General features: G+C 39.3%; 3 protein-coding genes and 1 long non-coding RNA gene across 7 annotated transcripts in view; 1 reads left to right on the top strand and 3 right to left on the bottom strand.

The window, feature by feature from the left end:
* Positions 1-3,469: 3,469 nt before the first annotated feature.
* LOC107833010 (uncharacterized) lies at positions 3,470-7,137 on the bottom strand. Its single transcript, XM_016661005.1, has 5 exons — positions 6,995-7,137; positions 5,008-6,874; positions 4,819-4,890; positions 4,597-4,689; positions 3,470-3,987 (listed from the first exon to the last, which is right to left on the bottom strand). Exons 1-5 carry the CDS (start codon positions 7,028-7,030, stop codon positions 3,782-3,784), a joined length of 2,274 nt encoding a protein of 757 aa, XP_016516491.1. The 5' UTR covers positions 7,031-7,137; the 3' UTR covers positions 3,470-3,781.
* A 144-nt stretch (positions 7,138-7,281) lies between these two features.
* LOC107833008 (probable serine/threonine-protein kinase irlF) lies at positions 7,282-11,055 on the bottom strand. Its single transcript, XM_016661004.1, has 9 exons — positions 10,950-11,055; positions 9,427-9,589; positions 9,272-9,350; positions 9,057-9,167; positions 8,784-8,825; positions 8,185-8,650; positions 7,897-8,057; positions 7,484-7,712; positions 7,282-7,382 (listed from the first exon to the last, which is right to left on the bottom strand). The coding sequence occupies exons 1-9, from the start codon at positions 11,050-11,052 to the stop codon at positions 7,291-7,293; spliced, it is 1,446 nt and encodes a 481-aa protein (XP_016516490.1). The 5' UTR covers positions 11,053-11,055; the 3' UTR covers positions 7,282-7,290.
* A 5,532-nt stretch (positions 11,056-16,587) lies between these two features.
* Positions 16,588-17,167, bottom strand: LOC107833009 (uncharacterized). The gene is made up of 2 exons (XR_001658721.1): positions 16,872-17,167; positions 16,588-16,802 (listed from the first exon to the last, which is right to left on the bottom strand). It is a non-coding gene; the product is annotated as an uncharacterized LOC107833009 (long non-coding RNA).
* A 4,723-nt stretch (positions 17,168-21,890) lies between these two features.
* xpo7 (exportin 7) overlaps positions 21,891-24,843 on the top strand; it is a 26,405-nt gene continuing 23,452 nt past the window's right edge. For 3 of the 4 annotated variants that reach the window (XR_001658729.1, XR_001658728.1, XM_007572735.2), the window contains exon 1: positions 21,891-21,991. Coding sequence is in view for 2 of the 4 variants with exons in the window: in XM_007572735.2 (XP_007572797.1) it covers positions 21,959-21,991 (33 nt within the window). In the remaining 2 variants the exon portion in view is untranslated. Of the gene's footprint in view, positions 21,992-22,029; positions 22,081-24,843 lie in introns of those variants that run through there. The other variant, XM_007572734.2, reaches the window with a different exon arrangement.

Here is a 24,843-nt window from a genome sequence, read left to right as displayed (position 1 = left end):
TGCATATGGTGAACTGACAACTCCTCTGACGGTCGGACTTCTTAATGCGCATGCGCAGGCATGGTACTCACTGCATGTATGCTATTCTGACAGCGTATAGTAATCTGATAGAACGGCTATCAGTGAGTGACACTCCAGTCCTATCTAATAAGTAAAGAGCCGTGGAGAAGAATCGACTGTTTCTGAATGTCACCTCACTATATTGCAGACTTTTGGACATAGCGTTGTCCCATATATGCGACAAGTCAGTCTACACCTCCGCACAATAATTCAGCTTATGTGTCTCTGTACAGCTAGCTTTGCTAACATCACGTTAACGGAGCTTACCTTCTTTGAGCTACTTTTCTAAGTGACGAAAAAAGTTAGACGTTGTCCCCACCGTCTGTGAAAGCGAAGCGATGTTGAGTTCGCTGTGGCCATCGGATTTCTTACTATTTATGCAGCACTATTATATTACTGATGATTAGACAAACATTTTCAGCCGCTGAGAGAAAACCACTGCGCATGTCCTGGAGCGCCGCGTGCGAGTGAAAGGTGGGGAGGGGAGCAGGAGGGGGGGGAAACACGTAGTTGCTTGGATTTTAATCGGTGCGTTTTGCATCCACTGAAAACAAAGATGTTAACAAATAAAGTGGACAGTATGCTGTACGTTTAGTGGTATTTTCACAGTTGCGGTCTCGACTAGTCTTGAAATAAAATGCCAAGTCCTCAGAGCCCGAGACAAGACCGAGACCAAATGCGGTCGAGTCCGAGACGAGACCGAGACCATCAAAAAATGGTCTTAAGACCAGTCTCGAGACCAAGACCAACTTCGAGTACCACAACACTGCCGGCAGGAAGGCCGGCTGGAGGTTTTGGAGGGCCGGCACACAGAAACATGGATCATAACACATGCTACATGTTAAACACACATGTGCCTGAATGAGGCTTTTACATACTAACATAAATATATGTAAAAGTAAAGTGGGTGTATTTACATTGATGACACAGGCTCCACAAAGTAGTGTTTGTCATCATCATTAGCATCCATGAATCCATCATACTCCTCAAATAGGCCTCTCGAGGTCAGAGTGCTGCGAGTTGAGTCGTAGATGTCCATTCCTGGTGCGAGTGATCAAATACCTATAAATCACTTCCTAACTGCAGTGATCCAGAGTTTTCAGGGAGTTCTGCTAAAGACCTCATTAGTGTTTTACTCAGTTGTGAAGAAGTACAAGATTCGTACATCTTTTAAAAAAGTTACAGACCTGCAAGCTAGAGTTATAGTCAAGACCACTGTTGTTGCGCAACACCCCCGTCCCCTCTTCTCTCTCTCTCTGCTTCCCATTCTGAGAGGAGGGAGATGTGCTTCCCAGCTCTCTGTCTAATGGGTCCGCGAAGCCTCTAACTCCTGAGTATTACTACAGATGAGAATATATTATCCGAGACCAAGTCAAGACCAAGACTGGAGTGCATCAAGACTTTTAGGGTCTGAGACCAAGACCGAGGGAAATTGAGACCAAGTCAAGACCAAGATCAGCACCCCGTGCTACATGACATGATAAAATGTGAAATATGATCAAAGTTGCTTCTTAAATTGATCTGAAAGATTCATATTCTCATAAAAACACCTAGACATTAAATGCTTAGAGCTTAAATAAATTTAACCAATATCATCATCAATTCAAACTCTTAATTCTTCTTTCCTTCCATGTCTGTGCCACAATCCATGGAGGTCTTGTGCCATCCCTAACAAGATAACATCCTAGACAGTTGCCCATTCTGCCCATGTCAGAAACCACCTCTGTCTGTGCCATTAAACATAGTAATTAAGGTAATGTCCTAACGGTAAACAACACTCAACTATGAACTCTGACCAAGGAGCAAAAAGCAAGAAGTAACTAAGTACAAGGTGAGCACCATGACTGTTCTCACTTTCTGTCCCGCTACATGAAGCCAGGCAGCACAGTGCTGTAATATCTGCCACCAAGACAGGTGACCAAAACAATCAAAGAGCAATGAGCATGCACTGCGTGCTCTTCCGTTCTTGTGTTTTACTTACTCACTAGCTAAATAAATATCAGTATAATTAAATAAAATAATAATACCTACTGCAGTGTACGCAGAGCATTACAAGAACAAAGAACGGCTCTCAGTGAGGCTCCAGTCCTATCGTTCTTAGTAAAGAGCCATTCGGAAGAATCGGATCGTTAGTGAATGTCAGACTTTGGTCACAGCATTGTCCCATACATGTGACACATCAGTCAACACCTCCGCATTCAGCGCAGTGAGTGACAGCTTTTTTCATACAATTTGTTCGTGCACAGCTAGCTTCACTAACATCACGTCCACAGACGTGATGTCTACCTTTCTTTTCTAAGTGATGATAAAATTTAGAAGTAGTCCACCGTTTGTCAAAGCGAACCGCTGCTAAACATGTCGTCGCCATCGAATTTCTGATTATTTATGTAGCAGGAATCTATTACTAACGATTAGACAGACATCTGCCACTCAGAGAAAACCACTGTGCAGGGTTTGAAGTCCCGCATATGAGTGAAACAGTGGACAGTGGAAACAGAAACACGTAATTATTACGTCACGTTATTGCTTGGATTTTAATCGGTATATTTCTCAATCTAGTGATTTTTCCACAGTTGTGGTCTTGACCGGTCTTGTAATAAATTCACGAGTTCTCAGCGCCCGAGACAAGACGGAGACCAAAGGAGGTCGAGTCCGAGACTAGACCGAGACCATCAAAAAGTGGTCTCGAGTGCTACAACACTACCTGTGAGAGACGCATATCAACAGATGTCTACATTTTAAACATGCGTAGTATATTTTACATACTTGTTGTCTTAACCCTTGTGTGTGCAAGGACTGAGGCAAACAGAGGACTATGGCAAATGATACAAGTTGTACATGTGTTGGGTCGGTTGGACCCCATTTCTAGACACAAGAGTTAATCTATATTTATCTGAATACATCTTTTGCTGATTTGTTGAAAAGGACCACACTTGGTTTATATGGAATGACAAGGATGGCTGTTGTATGACATAAGTAGCACAAAATGATATGCACAGTTCAAAATTGCTGAATGAAAAAAGAATAATACTACAATTAACCCCGTATGCTTTTGGTTTTTTTGATTTTACATTTATCCAGCTTTTGCAATCAGTAAATCTCAAGAAAGAAGTGCCCAAATGCAGATGGGTTTGTATTTTAAGTCAAATTTTATTGAAATACTTTGAACTACATGCAATCACGTAATCATAAGCTGGGAGTTACTCGCATGCTTTTACTGCACAAATGGCTTTTCACATAATAAACTATCAAGACAGATTGTCAAATGAAGATTCTCATAACCTGTGCAGTAGTACAGTCTTTGCACCTTCAGTAATAGAACTTTTAAACTGATTAGAAAAAACAATAATAATAAAAGAACAGAAAAAAATAAGCAAATAATAATAATAATAATAATAATAATAATAATAATTAGGACCTGGCAGAGAAGGAATTAACTTAACTACAACAATTCAATTCAGTTTAGCCAAGTCCCAACAAATGTTCTCTCAGGGCACAACAAGGAAAAACTCATTTTTAACAGGAAGAAGCCTCTATCAGAACCAGGCTCATGATGATCAGTCCTCTGCCTCCACCACTCACATTTTAAATTCAAAATGCTGATGATCCATTTACATGGACTACCATAATGTGAGCTCCCAGTATCCAGGTGGTTCACATTGATAGTCCATCATGTGAAGTACCAGAATTTAGCTCCCAATCATTCCTGACCTTACTGTTATTAGCTCTTCTTTATAGCTGCAATTTTGTTGTACATAAAATATTTTATTGCTTTCCAGTCTCTTTCATTATCCTTTAGGATCTGATTATTATTTAAGCATTTTTGACAGTCCACTTTGCCAGGGATCTTCAGTTTCTTCAAGAAGTCCTTGAAATGCTGGTGGATGACTTTTCTTTCAGTGTCTGACCAAGGTCTTCTGGATTTCCCTGTATGTAAAAGAAGGAGGAAAATTAATAAATTGATTAATAAAAATCGCTTGACACCAACTCTGGTAAATAAAAGTCAAGAGTTTTCATATAAACACTGGAGTAAAAGGGAATGTTGCTGGCTTCACGCAGGTTTTCCTGGTTTCACACCCCACAGTCAAATGGTAATGCTGCAGGTACCCATTGTTTCCTGGTCCACAAGGGGTCAGCCCAATCTCTTTGATGTTAGAAAGTCAGCAGAATGTGACTCCCATGTGATGCTGTGTGGAATTTTCCAGCAAAACTATTTGAGATTTTATCAATAGGTCGTAAACCAATCCCCCATTTGGGAGAGGGAGAGACTTTGTTCCATTATATGCATACTATAATTCCTGTAAATAAAAGAGAAATCTTGCACATTGTATGTGATTTCTCCATCTGCAGAGATATTTTGCAAACAGTCAAAGACTGTAGGCAGCTGATTTAGGATTAGCACTCTGGTGTTGGGATTCAGAGGTAATGGGAAGGGAGGCACCCGACCTGGGGCCGGAGTGATCTGGTTGAGGATCAGCTTCTTTACTATTTTTAATACTGCAAACAGTATCCCATGGAGTGAATTGAACAACATACCTATTTTACTTGGCGACTTTGGCGATATTTTAATGCCCCCAGTTGACGTGCATGATGCAGTGCTTTCTTCACGGTTTTTACCCTTTGAAGTCTCTGAAAAACATAGTTAGCAATTAAATGTTTACATCAGATTGAAGTGGCATGATCATTTAAAAAATACTTCATTAAGTGGATAGATTTTTTTTCTTTTCCGTTACAGTAGTAAACAGAGGAAAATGTTACCTTTTTGACTCTTTTTGATGGGAGTCCCTTCAGACTGAACATCTGAATCTGAGTCACTAGACTTCTCCTCAGCTGCAGCAAAATGTTTACAGTAAATACTTAAGCACATCTATTTTTTTAACAAAATAAAAAATATAAAATTTGCTTCATTTCATAAAAAGAAAATACATTTTGAAATCTTTCACTTACAGTTGATGTTTGGTGTGATGTCTTCAAGAGATTTCCCTTTGAATTTACTCATTCCACCTTGCAGAGCAAAAAGAAGTCTACTGACTTTTGCCACTTGGAGTGTTTCTTCAGGCAGTCTGTAAAATTCCCTGTGGACCTCAATATCATGTCCCATGAAAGTTGCCAGCTGGTCTAGTTCGTGAGTTTGCAGGTTTAGGAGCTGTGAAACTGTGGCAATATGCTTTCGTAGTTTGGTTGATGTGAGATTCTGTGGTTGTTTAGCTCCGCAGCTTTCAGCAAACCGTTTTAAGCTGTCACATCCACGAAAGTTCCCTTGGGAGCCATAAAATGGACGAGCAAAAATGTAGGGATTGGTGGGGGAAATGCCAACCTCTTCTCTAGTTTTAATCAGAAGTTCCACAGACTGTTTTATATTTGTTGTGAACAGAACAGGCACTTTGCGGCCTCTTTTCCCCCGTACCTCTACTCTGGCGAGATTCTCACAAAGTTTTTTTTCAAACTTTGAAAGGCTCTCCAAAACTTCATCATGCATGTCGTGTTGGTTCCTTTGTAAATATGTGTTGAGTTCCATTCTTGAAACTTCTCCTTCACGACGGCGATTGAACAGTATTAGCTGTGTCAGAGTGACTTGAGCGAGTTCACTCCATGATTTTGCTGTTGGTTGATCAATGAGATTTTTTTTGCAGACTACCTCAAGGCTTTTCAGATGGTCCTGGAGCTTTTTGATGTCTTCTGACAAAGGCAGTATTTGCGGCAGATTCCATTTCTTCTGGTAAAGCGTTTTCAGGGCATTGGATGACACATGTGTTGACCAATCCAGTTCTATTAACTTGACAAATTGCTCTGCTTTTGATTTTAAATCATCATCCTGTACACGCAGCGCCTCTCCTTGCAAAATGTACGACACTTTCACAAGAGAATGGCGCAGTTTTAGTGCTGTTGAGGGCACTGCGAATCTGTTCGATAATTCATTAAACCCAGTCATCTGTTTTACAGCCTCAAGGACAGTGTTGAATTTTCTTGGGCAGATCAAGTCCTTCAAAAAGACAACGTCCTTGTCAATGTCTCTTGCAACAAGAACAAGCCTGGCAAGTTCCCTCATCTTATTTCTGATGTCTGCTCGATGGCGTCCAACTTCTCCATTTTTGAGGAACATTCTCTCACCCAGAGAAATAATGAGGGAGTCGGCCTTTACTAACAGCGTGATATTGTCATACGTCATTTCCTGGAGAACCGTTTTAAGTCCAGTGGAAATCACAGTATTCATGGGTAACATCATGGAAGAACTTGTCTGAACTCTTCTTGTCACGATGCTAGCTTCTGTCCCTCGGAGTTTGCAACGCTTGAGGTGTCTCCAGAGATCTGTCTTCACATACATAGCAAAGCAAAACTTGCAAGGTAGGTAGTTCGTTGCAGCTACCTCACATGTTGCTTGCCTTTTTGGGATGATTTGTCCTTCCCCAGAGGACAGGACAGAACAGTTGTGTTGATAGTTTCCCATGTTTGCTACTTTGGTCAAAAGCAAGGAGTGCATTTTTGATCCTTTCCTATATGCAAGTGCCCTGGCCACATCGGGTTGGTCTGAATGCTTCTGCTTCAGATGTCTTGTGATTTTTGCGTAAGGCTTTCCACAGTAAAAACAATAATTTTTCTTGTCATAGACACGATGGTGTGAAGTGTTTGAAGATGTTTTTACTGTGACGTTATGTTGTTGAGAGTTACTGCCATGTGACTTCTGTTGAGTTTTAGAAGGTGTTTTTCTGAGGATTACTTCACGTTCAGTAGTTTCTTCTTCCTTTGATTGTGAGTTGTCATCTACTTTTTCATCTGACATTACCAGAGAACGGGAACCCTCTTCCTCGACGGTCTGAAAAAAAGATAGCTTATTAATTACTTTGCAAAGAAGAGAATATCATACTCACACCACTTCTTTATACATAGTTATGATTTTCTTCACCGCTGCTTATATCATTAAATCCTTTATTACCATTTCAAACTCAGAAAATTCCTCTTCCTCTTCCATCACAGAAGATGAAAGCAATGGGTTACAGTCAGAAATGTCAAACAGATCGTTGTCAGTACTCTCTGCAATGTCCGTCTCAGCTAAAGTTTCAGGCCCGTAATTTGTTGTATGGGTTCCATCCTGTAATAATAACAAAAAGCAGCGAATTAATGAATATAAATGACAATAAAAGTAAGTATTAAATATGGATTTAAAAGTCAGATAAAATTTCTTCAGTGAAAGATGTTAAGTGTCTTACAGTAAAGTAAACTTATATTGCCCTACACTACTGGAAAACAATGACTTACTTCTTTTTGATTATCAAGCCCAGTGTTGTTTGTGGTTCCAGTATAATCAGACTGATGTGGCAAACCTGTAAATAAGACAAAATAGGGTTCATCAGTTTTCATGTTTAATTTAAGATGTTTCCCAGCCCATAAAGTTATAAATTATATTTAAACCAATGCTACTTACACGTTACAGCCTTAAGAGATTCTTCAATGGTGGGACGTTCTTCAAGTGATCTGCTCAGCATCCGGGTAATGATGTCTTTTAGCCCACTCCATCTTTCCTCACACTGAAGAGTGAAGTTGGCCATTCTGATGTTAAGAGTCAGCCCGATGGGATCACTGAAGTATGGGGTTGTAGTTTGAAAGGGATGTTGTCCATCTGTCAGGATGTAATGCATCAAGCATCCCGCTACCTAAAATGTAACAGATTATATTAAAACCATGTCCTCAAGGTCAAACTATGCAAAGTGAATAATAATAATGAATGTTATTATTATTCTAATCCAAACACTTGCTAATGATTGAACAAAATCATAGCTCAACAAACAATCCTAGTGTCTAGTATACAATTAAATGAGCATTTTAAGTTCAACACACCTGGATATCTGACTCCTTCTTGTATTTGCTTTTTATAACTCCAACATCCTCATAACTGGCCCAGGACAAAGTTCCACCTGTTAGTGAAAATGATGCAGTGTCTGCAGGATCCAGATTTCTGCTTGCTCCAAAGTCTCCAATACACATTTTATTGTTGATATCTGTAGACAAATAAAATATCTTTAATTATACAAATATCAAAACATAATTTAATCAAAATTAGCATTTTAATGATCAACATTTGTGAATAAAATGACTGGTACAGTTTGCCCATTAAGTTTCCTTTACCAAACAGGATGTTTTCAGGCCTCAGATCTCCGTGCAACATTCCATGTGAGTGCAGTTCCTGAAGTCCCAGCAGTAACTCCTCACAGATTCCCAGTCTCCACTGCTCAGTCAGGTTTTGTCTCTCAGGAAAATCCTTATTTTCGATCAGGTCTTTGAGATTATATTCACAAAGAGGAAGGACTAAATAGGCCAAGTAAGTGTCTTCAATCACAGTAAGGGGCTGCAACAGATGTTTGGTTTTTAATCTGTCTGAACACAGAAAGTTAGCTATTTTCAATTGGCTTTTGTTGATATGCTTAGGAAATCGCTTGACTGCCACAGGGCCATTGCAGAAGAATCCTGGAAAGACTTCTGGTCCATTGCATCCACTTGCAATCTTTATGTTTGGATTGATTACAAGGCCATCAATTTCCATCACGCCAGACTCAGACTTGAGGTTTTCTAGTGAGCTCTTCCATCGGGATTCCTTCAAAATTAAGCAAAACAAACAATGAGACAATAGAGTACCAATTATCTTATGTATTATCTTTCTGCTACAGGGGAAATATAATAGGAAAATGTTATATAAAGATGAAGAAAAAACTTCCACAAATCTTTACCTTCTTTTCCATGTGTTCATTAGAAGAGAAGGAAGTTGTCTTCTAAAAAAAAGGACAATTACAGCATTACATTATTATGCAGAATTTGGTTTGTTTTTACCTTTGACAGTGTTGTTACATTTTGAGTTTAAACATGTTTACAAACATTTATGCCACTTAAAGCTCATTAACAATATAGTAAAAATGAGAGATGAAGAGGTAATACCTGAGATGCATGACATTTGATAAAGCATGCTTTGAATAAAATATATATGTATTATATACTGTCAATACCTGTCGCCATTGACAGTTGGGGGTTTCATAGTCGTAGACGATTTCTTCTCCTGCAAGAATTTCTGTGATTGCAAATACACACAGATGTGGTTTTTGTTGTTCATCCAATACCTGTTGGTCACATAGGTACAGACACAAATTATTTCAGTCAATTTGTTTGTTAAATGAAACAGTTACTAAATTAACACAGAGTGACTTCCGACTGTGTTACTTACAATTTTAATTTTGCTGTTTGGCTTGATGTGGTCATCATTAATGAATCTTCCAAGTCTTGTTTCTTTACTGCCATCAATGCTGGAAAAAAAGAGATAAATTATACTTATTTCTGGGCTTAGATTCAAAGTTTGGACGTTCATGCAATTGTATTTACCAGAAGTTTTGTTCTTGGAAGTTGTAGAAATACAAAAATGCTGCATCTTCAGCAGAGTACTCTTTGTACAGGTCCTCTCCCTCAGACCCAGTGATATGTCTTCCAACATACTCCAGCAGGAATTCTCCTGGCTCAATGTTTTTGGTGGCAATAACTCCATAACCTGAAAAACACGATCAGGATTTCATTGAGCTTCGCATTTACAGTCCCAAATGTTGAACTGCGACTTCAAATCGGCTGAACCTTAAGAGCATATAATAGTTATATAGATTAGAGTTGTGCCGATCGATCGGCCACCGATCACACAAACCTGCATCTCATTTCACAGCCTGCCTGTGCAGCTGGTCTCCTCTTTCCTTCACTCTGCGCAAACGCGCGGCAACAAATCCTAAGTGATGTGGAACTATAACGCACTGAGTGAATGGGGAAGTTTGCGTGTTGCGGCGGAAAATTTAAACTCGTGGGGTGAAGCAGGTCAAAACGCATCAACACGACGAATCTAATATGGCATAAAAACAATGCCATACTTGACGGAGTTTGGCTACATCGAGGCTCACTGCAGTAAAAAAAGACATATGAAGTGATCAGACAGTAGGTAAAGCAGCGCACAGCTACAAACACTCACCCGGATTAGCATGACGGTCAGAAAGCTAAACAAATAACGGGAAAAGTTATTTAAGTCTTCGAGCTGCGATGTAAGACGCTGGTTCTGCTCCCGCTGTTGAACCGCTGCTACGCTACAGGTAGTAATATTTGACAGACGGAGCTTCGCTTCTGCTCCACCTGGTAGTGACTCTCACACCGAACCTGTTTAAAGCTGAGCATCTAACTTAAAAAAAAAATTGCATACATACTAAAACTTTCACTGACCTAACATGAGACAGATAATCTCTGAAAAAAGAATCGATGTTCTGCATAATTACTCCGCTCAGTCAGAAACAGCCAATCAGAGCTAGCAGTAATCAGCTAGCCGCCATGCTAACAGGAAGTTTTCATTCAGTAACTCAGGACTGTTTATTGTAATGGAACCTGTTTTTGCCTTTGAATGTTAAGTTTTATACTTGAATGTTTTGGCAATGTTGAGAGGTTTTATTTGGACTTTTTGCATTATTTAGCCTCTTCAGAGCCTTCATATGGTTTCAGTCTGTTAAAGATGGTATTACCGATAGCAGTACAACTTGTACAATGCCTGTTTTTTTTCTTGGAAAAAGTTATTAAAAACAAGTTTTATATCTAAATTAAGGTGAATTCATGGTTCCTTTTTCCACATAATGTAACCAGTAGTGCTTATGATTAAAAAAATAATAATTATGTGATCAGTATCGGTGATCGGCCCTCCTGGGTGATCGGAATCAGCAGGAAAAAACCTGATCGGCACATCTCTAATATAGATAATAAACACAGACTGCAGCAATATGCAGCTCAGTGTCGTACATCACACTAACCCAGATAAGGTTCTTTAAAAGTAGAACCTGCTTCAGAGTATTAAACAGAAAACACTATATTCTCAAACAAAAGCATACCTTTGTCTTCACTGATGAATTTCTTCTGAAATATGTCTTTGTCCTTCTCAGAAGCAATGAAGTGCAAGGCTTCCTCTTCAGGACAAACTCCTTTGGGATTCATTATTTCTGTGAAAATTAAAATATATATTAGACATGGTACAGTGTCTTAAAACCTTAGCTTGATTGAAAATGACTGTACAAAAGGCAACAAAAGCTTATTAACATGGGTGAATGAAAAGATACAAATCTTGGTATTTTTGCTTTACATACTAAATACAAGTGATGAATTTGGTAAAGTGTGAAACTTACCTGTTGTTATGAGCTCAAAACAAAGAGCAGAAAAATCTACAAGCTGGTTTTTGTGTCCAAAATGTTGCAAAGTGATCAACAGAAGAGACAAAATAACAACAAAAAACAGTTGAAAGAAATCTGAGTTTGAGTTTTGTCCTCTCAAATGTGGCTGTGCTCATCAATTCCAACAGATCCTCAAAAATCTCAAGTAAAAACAGTAGAAAATGTGAGGTCTGTTCTGTCCTTCTGAAGAAGAATGTCTCTTTCTGCAAGGAGCCCAGCTTATATGCAGTCCTCTCAGAATCCAGGACATTCGAAAGAACAAAAGAGTGAATGGTTGCATTTGTTTTTAAATGGTGGTACTCACCATCTGCATTAAGCAAACGACTGGGTGCCTTATCTACATCACAAGTGTTAAACTGAAGGCCCACAGGTCAAATGTGGCCATGAGAGGTTTAAAGAGGAATTAGATGCAATGTTTTACTTTCATTATTGTAAGTTCTCTGATTTCAACCTGAACGTGTTTGGTACCCACAAAAACATTATAATCTAAAACAGTTTTTACAAATACCAAACGGATAAAAGTACAAGCATTTGAATCAACAAGTAATGATTCTAACTTGATTGGATTGGAGCTGAGGATGAAAAGGACGACTCATTTATCTCAACTCCAGCTAAGCTACTCAAAATTATGTAACATTTAAATTTAGTAATTACAGAAATAATTAAATACAGAAATATATCGTGTTCATGTGTTAGTTACATTCACTTTATATGACATTGCATTTAGTAACATATAACCTGTCATACAGTTACAACTGGCCCTTTGAGGGCCACAATATTGCTCATTTGGCCCTCAGTGACATCACTGAAGTACATTATTACAATAAATGCATAACAGTGACTGTATGTACATTTAAAGATTTTTAAGTTTGTCAAAGCTTTTTTCTGCTTTCTGTGGATTCTTTCATGCTACATTCACCAACTCATCTTGATGGTTCTGTGACATGACATGGCTGCACTTAAAGTACTAGGGGATTATTATAAGTTTTCAAATTGGCAGTAATAACAAATATAAATGTTGAAGTACGGTGTGAACTGTGTAGATATTAGATATATGAAGCGTGTCCTGAATGTCCACATATGGTCTTTATTCAAATCATTCTCACACATATGAATATTTTTACAGTACAGTCATGTTCAAACTCTACAAAATCCTTTCCTGTGGGCTGACAGAAACAGTTTAGACGATGTGATTTCTTTGAATTAACCAAGATCAATAGGAATCATGCTTATGAAACTTAATTTGTCTCCAGAACATGTTACAAGCCTCCATGTGGCCCAAAACTGTATAGTTAAATGTCAGTGTATGTTTATGTGTGTTTCATGCTCTGTATCTTTGGAAGGACAAACAGCAGATGTTCATGAAAGAGATTGTGGTCAGCCACTTTAAGAGGTTTTGGGAGAACTACCCCTCACCAGTAACACCAATAAGACGAAAGGTGATCTCTCAAAGGAGGAAATAACAAAAGGCATGGCTTCTTTCACCTGCATTTGCATCTGGTAGCTGTTTAATCCCAGGATGAGCTCAAACCGGTTTCTAGAGGGGAGGAGGGGCCAGCTGAATGTCCTATGTTAATTGGGATTGTCCAGACTTGCATATAAATTAGTGATGCTCCAGGCCCAATACCAGAGTGAAGTACTCTGATTTGATACAATATGGTAGAGATAAAACACCAATGAGTTATTTTCTGATCCCCCCAAAAAACAACAAAACAAATAATCAAAATAAATTCCAGTTTGGATTGGAGGTCGCTGTAGAGTTTTCTGTTGTTCGTCCCTTTAATAAACTGTGTCAAAAAAAGATTCTGTCAGTTTATTTTTTCCCATCAAATTTTTAGATGGTGCTCATGATATCTAATTGCATTTCATTTTTATTCTGCTTAATCAATATTCAACAAGTGGAAGAGAAAATGCACATTGTGTCATCATCAAACTGAATATATTTAACTTTTCTCTGCAGTGATGACGTTTTGAAAGATAATATTTCACCAGTTGAAATGATCAGATGTTGGCAAGACTCTTCATAGCCGTGGTTCAGCTGTTCTAGATCCGCTCCAAAGTCTCTGGTCCGTAGCTCTTCAACATGCTGCCGTCAGCTCTCAGATAGTGTCCAGATCAGAGATGATACTGTGATGGAAATTGTTTTATTGTTCTGTTCTATTTGTTGATAAAGTGATCTCTGCGATTTTCTCTGTGAATAAAGTTGAAACTGTCCACACATCTGCTCCCAAGTGGTCAGGTGTGTATAATCTATCAAATGATGGATGGTTGCCAGATTATTCCATCACATTGACAAAAAAAAAAGGAAAACTGTCAAAGACAGAAAATATTTGCCTTGCTTTTAAGCACAGGGAATACAAAACAAATTGTTTTAATTAAGCAGTAAACTGTTTTTGTTTTTAGACTATCATTAGAGCAAGCAGTGTAACTTCTCCCATTTTCAGATTTTGTCATGTGGGATTAGCCAGATGCCCACGCCTTCAGGAAGCAATCATTCCTCAGCAACTAGAGCCCAGACTCTCTGGATGAAGCAAAGTGTAGAACTACAGGCTGGTTTTTACCAGGCTAATCTGGGATGTGTGACTGATGGGAGCGGAGCAGGGTGGAACTGTGTGCTCATTGTGCAGTGCAATGTGTTTGTTACAGTCTAATGAACATCTGGACCTGACTTTCTTTCCCATCTTCTCCTCTATTTAGACTATAATAAGTAGCTTAACCAACGTCAAACATTTTTTGTAGCTCTCTCTATCATTATTGTGTGTTTTCTAAATCAATCTACAGAATATTTTCCCCAAAGTTATCAAGACATTGTAAAATGTGAGACAGGTCTTTGTGTTCTTTTTGGTCAGCTGTGGTTTTGGCCTTGGAACAGTCAGAGCGAGTCTCTTGTTGTTTGAACTTTGACCTTAGCCACGGCGGCAGAGCTTTAGATGTTGTTCTGGTCTTAAGTGACGTCCTGGATGAGTCGTCTTTTGGCTTTTGGAGTAATCATGTTTGTCTGGCTCCTCAGAAAGGTTCCCCATTGTTGATGTGGATGTTTCTCTCTGTGGCTCTCTGAACATCCAAAGACTTTAAAATGACTTTTCCAGACTGATAGATAATGACTCGTTGACTTGGTGTCTCATCTGTTGTTTATTTGCTTTTGATCAAAACGTGTTGGTTTGTGAGGTCTTCCAGTCTATTTCATGTTGCCAGACTGGTTCTGTTTAAGAGATAACTCTTTTGTTGTAATCAGACTTAAGCCGAACCAAAATCTGTGCATAATTTGATTTAGCAAGGAGGCAATGACTTTGTTCATATGGGGCCAGTTTGGTTTGGAGAGCTTTTACTTTATAAATAAAATCTTTTAAAAACGTATTTTACTAACTCATGTAATCTTTGTTTTGCTACAATTGTTTGATGATTTGAAATATTTAAGTTAATATTTTAAAGTAATAAAAGCAAAAGAGAAGACATATTAAGTGAATACTTAAAAAAACATTATTAGCAAAACAAAGTGAACACAAGGTTTATGTTTCTCTATAGAAAATATTTATTTTCAAAAATAACTGAGCACCAAAGATGATCAAATCTAGATTTTATCTTCTACAAGTAGCAGCTCCTACAGTTTGGTCTGTCACTGAGGATTTTAGTTTCAGTTGATTTAATTACACTGTTGCATGAAAAATAAGAAAAAGAGTAAAATTATAATTGTTCAACATTTCTCAGTCATGCACATCATCTTTGCTCTTATGCACTCAAGAAGCCTATTACTTCTGCACTGTAACAATAGCTGGCCCATCAGAGATCTGACACACACACACACACCCACACACACACACACACACACGCACATAAACGTTAAGCAATGAGACACTGAAATCTAAACAGCTGAAGGTTCTGATTAGTTTATCCACAGATTATGTGAAGGAGCAAACAGAAGAGGATGTTCAGGAGCTGCAGCCTGAATCCAGGAGCTGATCCTCTTCTGATCTGCTGTTGCACCTCTGTCATGCCTAACAGCTGTGCAACAGGCATACTGACAGACACAGGCAGGCTTCTGGTGGGTGGTTTTCTGTCACCAGAAAGGTGGAGCTCAGACAGTGCATACCTCAGTTGTCAGGAGTTGCTATTGGGAAACTCAGAGGTTTAAACTCAGAGGTGATTCTACATGGTTTCATTTTGAGGGAGCATTTTTTTCTTCTTCTTCTCTGGGAAGATGACAGGCTCTTTTCTGTCAGCATGTAGGGTACAAAACCAGAACTAAAACATTTATTTGGCGATCCTAGTTTTATGAATAAGTACCTGTCAAAGAAATGTATTAAAATACTTAATTATCGGTCTAGAGCCTGTAACTCCAGCCTTCGAGGATTGGTCACCAGTAACTGTTAGCTGTGATCAACCACACCTGAATCAAATGAATCACTTCCTCAGTGTGCAGTGCCTGAGAACAGTTTGTGTGTCTACAGTCGTGGCCAAAAGTTTTGAGAATGATTCAAATGTTAATATCTACAAAGTCTACTGCTTCAGTTTTTATAATGGCAATTTGCATATACTCCAGAATGTTATAAAGAGTGATCAGCTTAACAGCAATTAATTGCAAAGTCAATATTTGCCTAGAAAATGAACTTTATCCCCCAAAACACATTTCAACTTCATTGCAGCCCTGCCTTAAAAGACCAGCTAACATCGTTTCAGTGATTGCTCCATTAACACAGGTGTGGGTGTTGATGAGGACAGGGCTGGAGATCAATCTGTCATGATTAAGTAAGAATGACACCACTGGACACTTTAAAAGAGGCTGGTGCTTGGCATCATTGTTTCCCTTCTGTGAACCATGGTTATCTGTAAAGAAACACGTGCAGTCATCATTGCGCTGCACAAAAATGGCCTAACAGGGAAGAGCAGCTAGAAAGATTCACCTCAGTCAACAATCTATCACTTCATCAAGAACTTCAAGGAGAGAGGTTCCATTGTTGCCAAAAAGGCTCCAGGGCGCCAAGAAAGACCAGCAAGCGCCAGGACCGTCTCTTAAAAGTGTTTCAGCTGCGGGATCGGGCTACCAGCAGTGCAGAGTTTGCTCAGGAATGGCAGCAGGCAGGTGTGAGTGCATCTGCATGCACTGTGAGGCGGAGACTCTTGGAGCAAGGCCTGGTCTCAAGGAGGGGAGCAAAGAAGCCACTTCTCTCCAGGAAAAACATCAGGGACAGACTGATACTCTGCAAAAGGTACAGGGAGTGGACTGCTGAGGACTGGGGTAAAGTCATTTTCTCTGATGAATCCCCTTTCCGATTGTTTGGGACATCTGGAAAACAGCTTCTTCGGAGAAGACGAGGTGAGCGCTACCACCAGTCTTGTCTCATGCCAACTGTAAAGCATCCTGAAACCATTCATGTGTGGGGTTGCTTCTCAGCCAAGGGAGTCGGCTCTCTCTCAGTCTGGCCTAAAACCACAGCCATGAATAAAGAATGGTACCAGAATGTCCTCTGAGAGCAACTTCTCCCAACCGTCCGAGAGCAGTTTGGTGATGAACAATGCCTTTTCCAGCATGATGGAGCACCTTGCCATGAAGCAAAGGTGATAAGTAACTGGCTCAGGGAACAAAACAGAGAGATTTTGGGTCCATGGCCTGGAAACTCCCCAGATCTTAATCCCATTGAAAACTTGTGGTCAATCATCAAGAGACGGGTGGACAAACAAAAACCTAGGAATTATGACAAAATGCAAGCATTGATTCTGCAAGAATGGACTATCAGTCAGGATTTGGTCCAGAAGTTGATTGAGAGCATGCCAGGGAGAATTGCAGAGGTCCTGAAGAAGAGGGGTCAACACTGCAAATATTGACTTGCTGCATTAACTCATTCTGTCAATAAAATATTTTGTTACTCATAATATGATTGCAGTTGTATTTCTGTATGTGATGAAAACATCTGACATGCACACATGAAAACCAGAGGGCAGCAGATCAAGTGAAAATATATTTGTCATTCTCAAAACCTTTGGCCATGACTGTACTGGGGAACTTGGTTACTGAACAGATGACTGATTAGAATCTACACATAACACAAACTAGGTTAACTAAGAAAGGACTGAACTAAAGTAAAGCGGAAACAAGGCTGGTCTAGTCAAATAAAGAGACTAAGGAACCAGATAGAGACGAGAATCAACAAATAAAAAATCCCAAAACAACCCATGTCCTGACATTTTCTCTTGCTGATCACATGTGTCCATGATTCCAACAGAAACGGTGTGCAAGCATGTTTTTCAGGTGAGGAAAACCACAGGCTTTCATCTGCAGACTTCTGTCATGTCAGAACGTCCTGCTCTTTGCTTCTGCCGTCCTACTGAGAGCCTCTGTTCTTTAATGAATTACCCAGCAGGTGAGTGGACACCAACCTGCACACATGCTGGAAACCGTGTGTGTGTGTGTGTTTGCATGGTTGAAAACACTAATGTCTGAGGCAACAATGCCCCCTGCAGCCTGTTCTGCTTTGAACTGCAGAAAGAAAATACTTTCTGCTTGTGGTTGATTTTCAGGTTAATTAAAGTTTGCCCAGAGTTTTGTGTGCATGCGCATGTGTGAGTGTTGAGAATCTTTATGCTAAAACAGAGTAGTGAGGCACAGTGAGACGAACATCAAAGAGCAGATTTAGATGCAGCTTTACCTCAAACAGCAACGGAGAGCAGTGAAGAACCTTTTTGTGATGATGAAATGTTAAAGAGATCGGAGCAACCCGACACAGCAGGAAGGCGGCTAGTCAGCTGGAAGAGCAGAGCCAGACGGTCTGACTGATGTGGGATCAGCCGAAGCTTCTCTGTGAAAAAGTTGTTTGTGCTACACATGAGGGATCTACTGTTAAAGTGGAGCGATGTGACCTTAGAAGGATTCTACCATGAGAACAGGGCAGCTAGCATTAGGAAAGGCACAGACACCATGGAGAATTGCTTTTTTTCTTTTTCTAGTTCCTGAAGAAAAGGAATTGAACTGCCTAAACAACAACAACATATATATATAGATATATATTCTATGCATCATTATTATTATTTCAGCCCTTCACCTGTGTATCTCCTCCTTCCTCTGTTACTGTCCATCATCATGTTAATTATCCTAATATGTGCTCACCTGCATCATTGTTCTCTACTGGATCCTGGCCTTTTGCCCAGCCACCATTTTGATAATGAGGTATACTTTCATCTAAAACCTTTCTTCCCCCTTTCTATTCTGATGCGAGGAGCACTCACTTTTAAAAAGTCTTCAGACCGGAAGCTCTGTCTAGCCAAAACAGCAAAGAGTAACATCATTAAGCCTTTTCAGTTTGAACCACAGCATGTTGAAATCGATGGGTGATTTTGATTTCTACATCGAAATCACCCCTTATGATTTTGATGTAGAACATGCACATGCAGAGATGGCCATTTTACTTTAGCATACAAGAGATAGTGATGAACTACTGCTCCATCATTTGTAATAAACTTCACAGCACCATGATACACATTATACATTCATAATACATCACCATAGTCAATAAATCAGAAGGAAAGTTGATTCCACTTTTTTCTTTTACTCTAAAAGAAAATGTTTATTTCAAACATGTTGATAAACAATTCTCAGCACCTGAATTCATCTAAAGCCACAGTTCATGATTCCATGATTTAATCTTTGCAGATTAAATCAGAACAGAAAGAGGACTATCAGAGAAATTACAGGATGGCTTAACAAACGAGAGGAAACCACTTTGTTTGTTTCTGAGTAATATTCATCCAGTTTGATATTTACTGATTAGGTCGGACTTATCTTGTCTCTTCTGGTTATTTTAATTGGAAAAGAAGAGGCGTCGACAGTGCCTCTCTGAGAGGCTACTCTTTGCTGCCCCCAAGTGGCTAAAACAGGAGCTACACTAAACTGCTGCCCAGTACATCCAAGATCATCTTGCTGGAGGCATTTTTGATTTACATTTCGATTTGATTTACAACAAAAGCTTTTCAGTGTTCATAGTTTACAGGAATTAAGATGTATTTTAGCATGCAATAACCAAAATTTAAGATGTATATTTAAAAGTGTGCATAGTGGATTTTTTTGTTTTTAATTGCAGCACTGCTTCTTCTTTCTTTGATGCGCTTATGTCATACTGAAGACATTTAAACCAGTTTTTGTGTTTCAACACCTTTATTAGCAAATATATTAGAATTATGAAAGGACTTGTTATTTTCACTAGTTTCAAACATTCTTGATTTACTTTTTCCTTATACGGGGCATGACCAAATTGTCCAGTCCAGATTGTTCCTGGACTGCTAGAAGAAGTTACTGGAGGATCCTTTCATCTCACGCTTTCTTCTTGGGAAGAATTAAGAGAAGCTTGAGAAGTGTTCGTTTTTGTCTGCTTTTCTGTTGCCCAAAACAACTGGGAGGATTCATCAGAGAGGAACATTTTGCTGCTGTCTGCTACAGTCCATCCATATCTCTGCGGGATAAAAACTAGCTAGACACCTGGAAGGAAATTGCAAAGTTGTAGTCCATGGAGAAGGCTGTCTGCAGAAAGATGTGGTGCTAACTCCATGAATTTTTATCTATATGCTCAGAGCGTGTCGTGACATATGCTGAAACAGGAGGGGTGTCTCCAGGTGGGCTATGAAAGGTGTGTGTCAATACAAATCTCACTCAACTACCTGACCCCGAGAGGACTGTTCATCTTTGGGTGAAGTATGAGAGACTCAAGGGACTGACAGATAACCTGGCACCATGACGAACAGTCCACCCTGTGCAACTGTCTTGGGGCAAGGCTGAAAAGTAAATCACATTCTTTAGGTCTGTTGAGACATTTAACAGGATGGAAAAGACGTAATGGGAACCGACTGCACTTTAACAATACAGGCTAGCACTGAGCAGAGCTGTCCCCTCTTCAACACCAGCACTAAGCAATATGTAGTGAAAACTTCTGCAATCACAACGGAGGCCCCGATTTCTTTGCTGATCATTTGTTGCTCAGTTTTGAAGAACAAGGAAAGGCACAAACTTACTGTATCACGGCAACACAAACCAAGAAAAAAATAAGATGGCAACAAAAGACCAAAACCAAGTATGTAATAAAAAATGTTTTTTCTTTCTTTTGCATATTTGTTACAACTGTCACCATGTTGTTACAGTATATAATATGAGACACATAATCTGTAAACAAAAAAAAAGAAGTGGTTCTGGTCTCCAGAATCAGAACCAAACATGGAGAAGCAGCATTCAGCTTCTATGCACCACAAATCTGGAACAAACCTCAGGAAAACTGCAAACCTTTATCAACGTATTTGATGTAAATTTGATTATGGTTACTCTTGGTGAGTTTGATGAATACATTTGACAAAATATATTTATTTGTTTCATTATTGATTGTTACCATGTAAACAGTAACCAATTATGTGCAAAGCACTTTTAACTCTCTTATTGCTGAAATTTAAAAAAAAAAAAAAAAGAAGAAGAAAGTTGAATTCCATCTGCAGGAGAATGACAACTTCAGAGAATTATTTTTGTTTCCAGCAAGACAATGACTTGAAGCATCCAAGCTGAAGCTACAGAGACAGATGGTGTATATTCTATTGGGCTTTGACAGGAGTGGCCCAGTCAAAGCCCAGACCTCAACCCAAAATAGAATTTGTCTGGACAGGGATGAATATTTATGCAGTTACTTTTTCTATGTTACATATTTTTATTTGCCATTATTTTGTAGAAATCAGATTTTACTTTGACGTCAAATGGATTTTTTGTAAATAAAAAAAATTGTTAATCATGACTGATTTATAAGAGCAATAAAAAGGATGAAACAACCAAAGGGGTGAGTACTTTTAAGAGGCACTGCATGTTCTGGAGAGAGGAGGAATGAAAGTCTGTGGAAGCAAGACCAATGATGTGTAAATGACAAGGAAACAGGAACCTGTGGTCTACATCACAAAAGACAGAGCACAAAAGACATTAAAAAGACTGAAGGAAGAGAGAAGCGAATAGAGAAAGGTACCAGGGTGAAAGAAAAATAAGTCAAATGTAAATTGAATTGGAATGAACAAAATGAAAAGGCTTAGAAAGCAGTTTATCAGAGGTACAACTCAAGTTGAGCAGTTTGGAGAGAACATGTGCAGAGATTTTTAGGTGGGGAAAGGACAGGAAACTGTTAGTGGAGCTACAGAGAGGAGTAAAACATGGAGTCTACAGAAAAGTTTTATTAATGTAAAGGAGGACATGCAGAATGTTGCTGTCACAAAGGAGATTTGCCATGGACAGAACGAGGTAGGCAAAGGTAGACTACAAAACATAAAACCTTTAACTAACTTAAACAATAAAAAAAATAATTATTTGTATTGTGGAGCATGGTTGAGTAAATCAATTTCAAATTTAAAGCTCTGCTGACTTAATTGAGTTAGATTGTTAATGTTTTATTTGTTGGTATTGTTGTGTTGTAGTCTTTGTTATAGCTGTATTAAGTTAGTCTTATATTGGTCATATTTGACAAGATATACTGCTTTATTGTTATGTTGTGTTGGTTTCGTAACATATTGGTGGGTTTTCTTGTTACTGAGATTTCTTCAACTTCATTACATTATGGCTGTTTCATTGAGCCTACTTTGTGATGCGAACAACTGAATTTCGAGCCGCCACCAGCAGGGGCGCTGTTGTCTCCTTACATACCCATAAGCGGAGGAGTGAGAGGTGCATGAAATGGAGAAAAATGGCGGATCATGTGCAGGTAAGTAGAGGTTTCATGTTTTTGTTACCGACAGTTTGTTCTAGAGCGGGAAGATGAGGTTGAACCTTGATCCAGATGCGGTGGTGCAGGTACGGAGCCGCTGTGCAGCGCCAGGGAATGCGGTGGGCGTCGGAACGCGGGACTGTGGGCAGTAAAAGAAAGGATGAGGCAGCCTGTGTTGACTCGTGGCCTGCTGTCATTGCGTTAGCTTGTGTTAGCTGCTGGACGGAACGAGAACAGACACTGTGGTGGCGTGCAGTTCCAGTCTGTGGGGTTCCCAGTGTCTGTTTTAGCTGGTGGTTTACCACCAGCGGCATGATAGCGTGCATTACTTGCGTGTTTTGGGGAAATAAACAGTAAAACACAAATGGCTGACTGTATACCACTAGCTTTCAGGCTAACATGCAGGGGTTAAGTGTGAGTTGGCGCCAATATGATCCACATTAGAAGCATTTTTCCTGTCAGGAGCAGCGGACCGGTGTGACACCTTACACTCTGCCGTTGGGATAAAACGTTATTTTCGTCTCTGTTGTTAGCTATCCGGACGCTGATGCATGCTAAGCTAACACTAGCTGCAGCCAGACGTCAACTTCTCCCGCCCGAGCTCTTTGAAAACATAACCGAGTGTGTTGAAGTGTCTGTCAGTGAAAATTACTTCATATTCACGGAATGAAGGAAGGGGGAAGTTGTTGTCAAGGCACCGGGAAGGTTTTCCCCTGTGTGCTGTTACCGGAGGGAGCTTAGCGGTGCGGTGTTGTGATGTGTAGCCCGGTCTGTTGCTTCGTGTTCAGGTCCGGACACATGTGTAGGGAATCTCAGACGGGGCAGCGCTCAACTTTCCGATTCGCTGACTGACTGTCATGAGAAAGATTTAACATTGTGTGTGGGATTTTCAGAGCAGCGTGATGTTTCCGCTTAGTGTGAAAGTGTTGTGGATAACCTACCGGACATTAAATACAAAAAAATACACACAGCAATGCTTCACGTTTTATTTGAATGTGTGAGTGAACTCCCACGGGAGGCGAGCTGCATCATGGATACTGAGTGTCGCTGCATCCCAGCAAGCTTCACCCTGTATGTTTATGGGATGCAGGAATCTGCAGCACACATCAACCTAAATAAGCTGTGATATAAACTGTCCTAAATGACGAAGCAGGAATTCTGTGTATAAACACTACTTTTTGCTCAAAAGTGGCATAAAACACCACGCAGATAATTAATGTTTGATTTTATGACTATTTATAATTTTTGGTCATTTGATGTTTGATCTTCTGTGTAAAATAGTGTATTTTACAACAAAAATTAAAAACATAATATTGAATTTATCAATGAACCTACATGACTGAACAACTGAAGAAGGACCCTCAGTGGACAAATTATGAGCTTTAAGGGAGTTTTAAAATGTCCCAGTCTCAAACTGACTTTAATTTTCCAACAAACTGTTTGCAAGGTTTTTAGCATCAGACTGACCAGACTGACCCCCACTGCTGCTACACACTCCCCTCCAACCAGCAAAAAGAAAGCTACTATTGTTTATATTTGATTACAAATTTGCCTGTTTGGAAATAATGACAGTTGCAAAAACCAGACAGGAGGCCAATTAACAAGCTTGTTGTACTTATGTAAATTTCAGAATGGTGAAAAGTTATTTTCAAATTTTTATGAAGTATAAATTACATTATAACTTTTTTATAATCAATGTATTTGAAGGAATAGGCACACCAACAATTTTCCCCTCTAATTTTTAAGAGTTTAATAACGTTTACACCCCATATATACACACACTCTTTAACAAAACCAAATGTAACTGATATGAATTAATTATGATAAGTTTGTGCAGCTAATATTTCTGTAGCACAGCTGTTTGCCGCCATGTTTGTTTGGTAACAACACAAATTAAATTCTTAGTTGCACAAACATGTGGCAGAAATTTATTTTGACTTAAAGAAGGTGTGCAACTTCACTCGGGTACAAAACCTGAGTAAATACTGAATACTGCTTGTGCTGTGAAATCACAGCAGGTACCTCCATGTAGTAGCACCTACCTGCCCTGCTGTGCCCTGCTGCATAACTTCATGTGTAGGTGCATCAGTAGGTTGTCTGAATCTGCACTGTGTCATTACCACACTGATCAACCCTGCACTGAGCTCTGTGTTGCACTTCTTTTACATTCAGTGGCATTTGAGCCTCAATAGAAAAACGTTTGCCTCTAAAGTAGGGCAAGAAAGTGAGAGAAGGTTATGAAGGGTTGCTATGAAATTAATGAGTTATCTGAAAAATATGATGTTCTTCAGCTTTTGATGAAACCTGGTATTATTGAGTTTAGACCCAATTCACGTTGCCAAGCAGCAAGTAATGGGTGAGGAATCAAAAGACAGAATTTCATTAGAATCTTTAGGGTTAGGTCGTGTCTCAGAAGCTGCTAAGGACGGAAACAAAACTTTAATTTGAAAGTATTGAAAACGATGTGAAGCAAGGAGACACAATCCTCACCAGATTCAAGAAGCTGCAAAAATGTCATTAGGCTATTATTATAGCATGGCTGCTAGTAACGACTATTTTAGTAATTGATTATTCTATCAGTTAATCTGAAGATTAATCGGATAAGAAAATAGGCACTTTCTGCAGATTAATAATGCATTAAGAGATCCAACTTTCTTACTTTTTGATAAGAAAACAATCATGTTATATTGGCTTAAATGCAACAACAGCATTCCTTTAGTTTACACTTCATCATTTGCAACAAAGGATGCACATGCAGCTAAAAAAAGACTGAACATTAATACAGTGCACAGTAGGGCTGAAACGATTCCTCGAATGATTCGAGTACCTCGATTACTAAAATTCCTCGA

The sequence above is a fragment of the Poecilia formosa genome, unplaced genomic scaffold (assembly GCF_000485575.1).
Source record: "Poecilia formosa unplaced genomic scaffold, Poecilia_formosa-5.1.2 Scaffold307, whole genome shotgun sequence".
Lineage (NCBI taxonomy): Eukaryota > Metazoa > Chordata > Actinopteri > Cyprinodontiformes > Poeciliidae > Poecilia > Poecilia formosa.
Note: the sequence above shows the minus strand (reverse complement) of the source record. Positions and strands in the feature narration are given on the sequence as shown.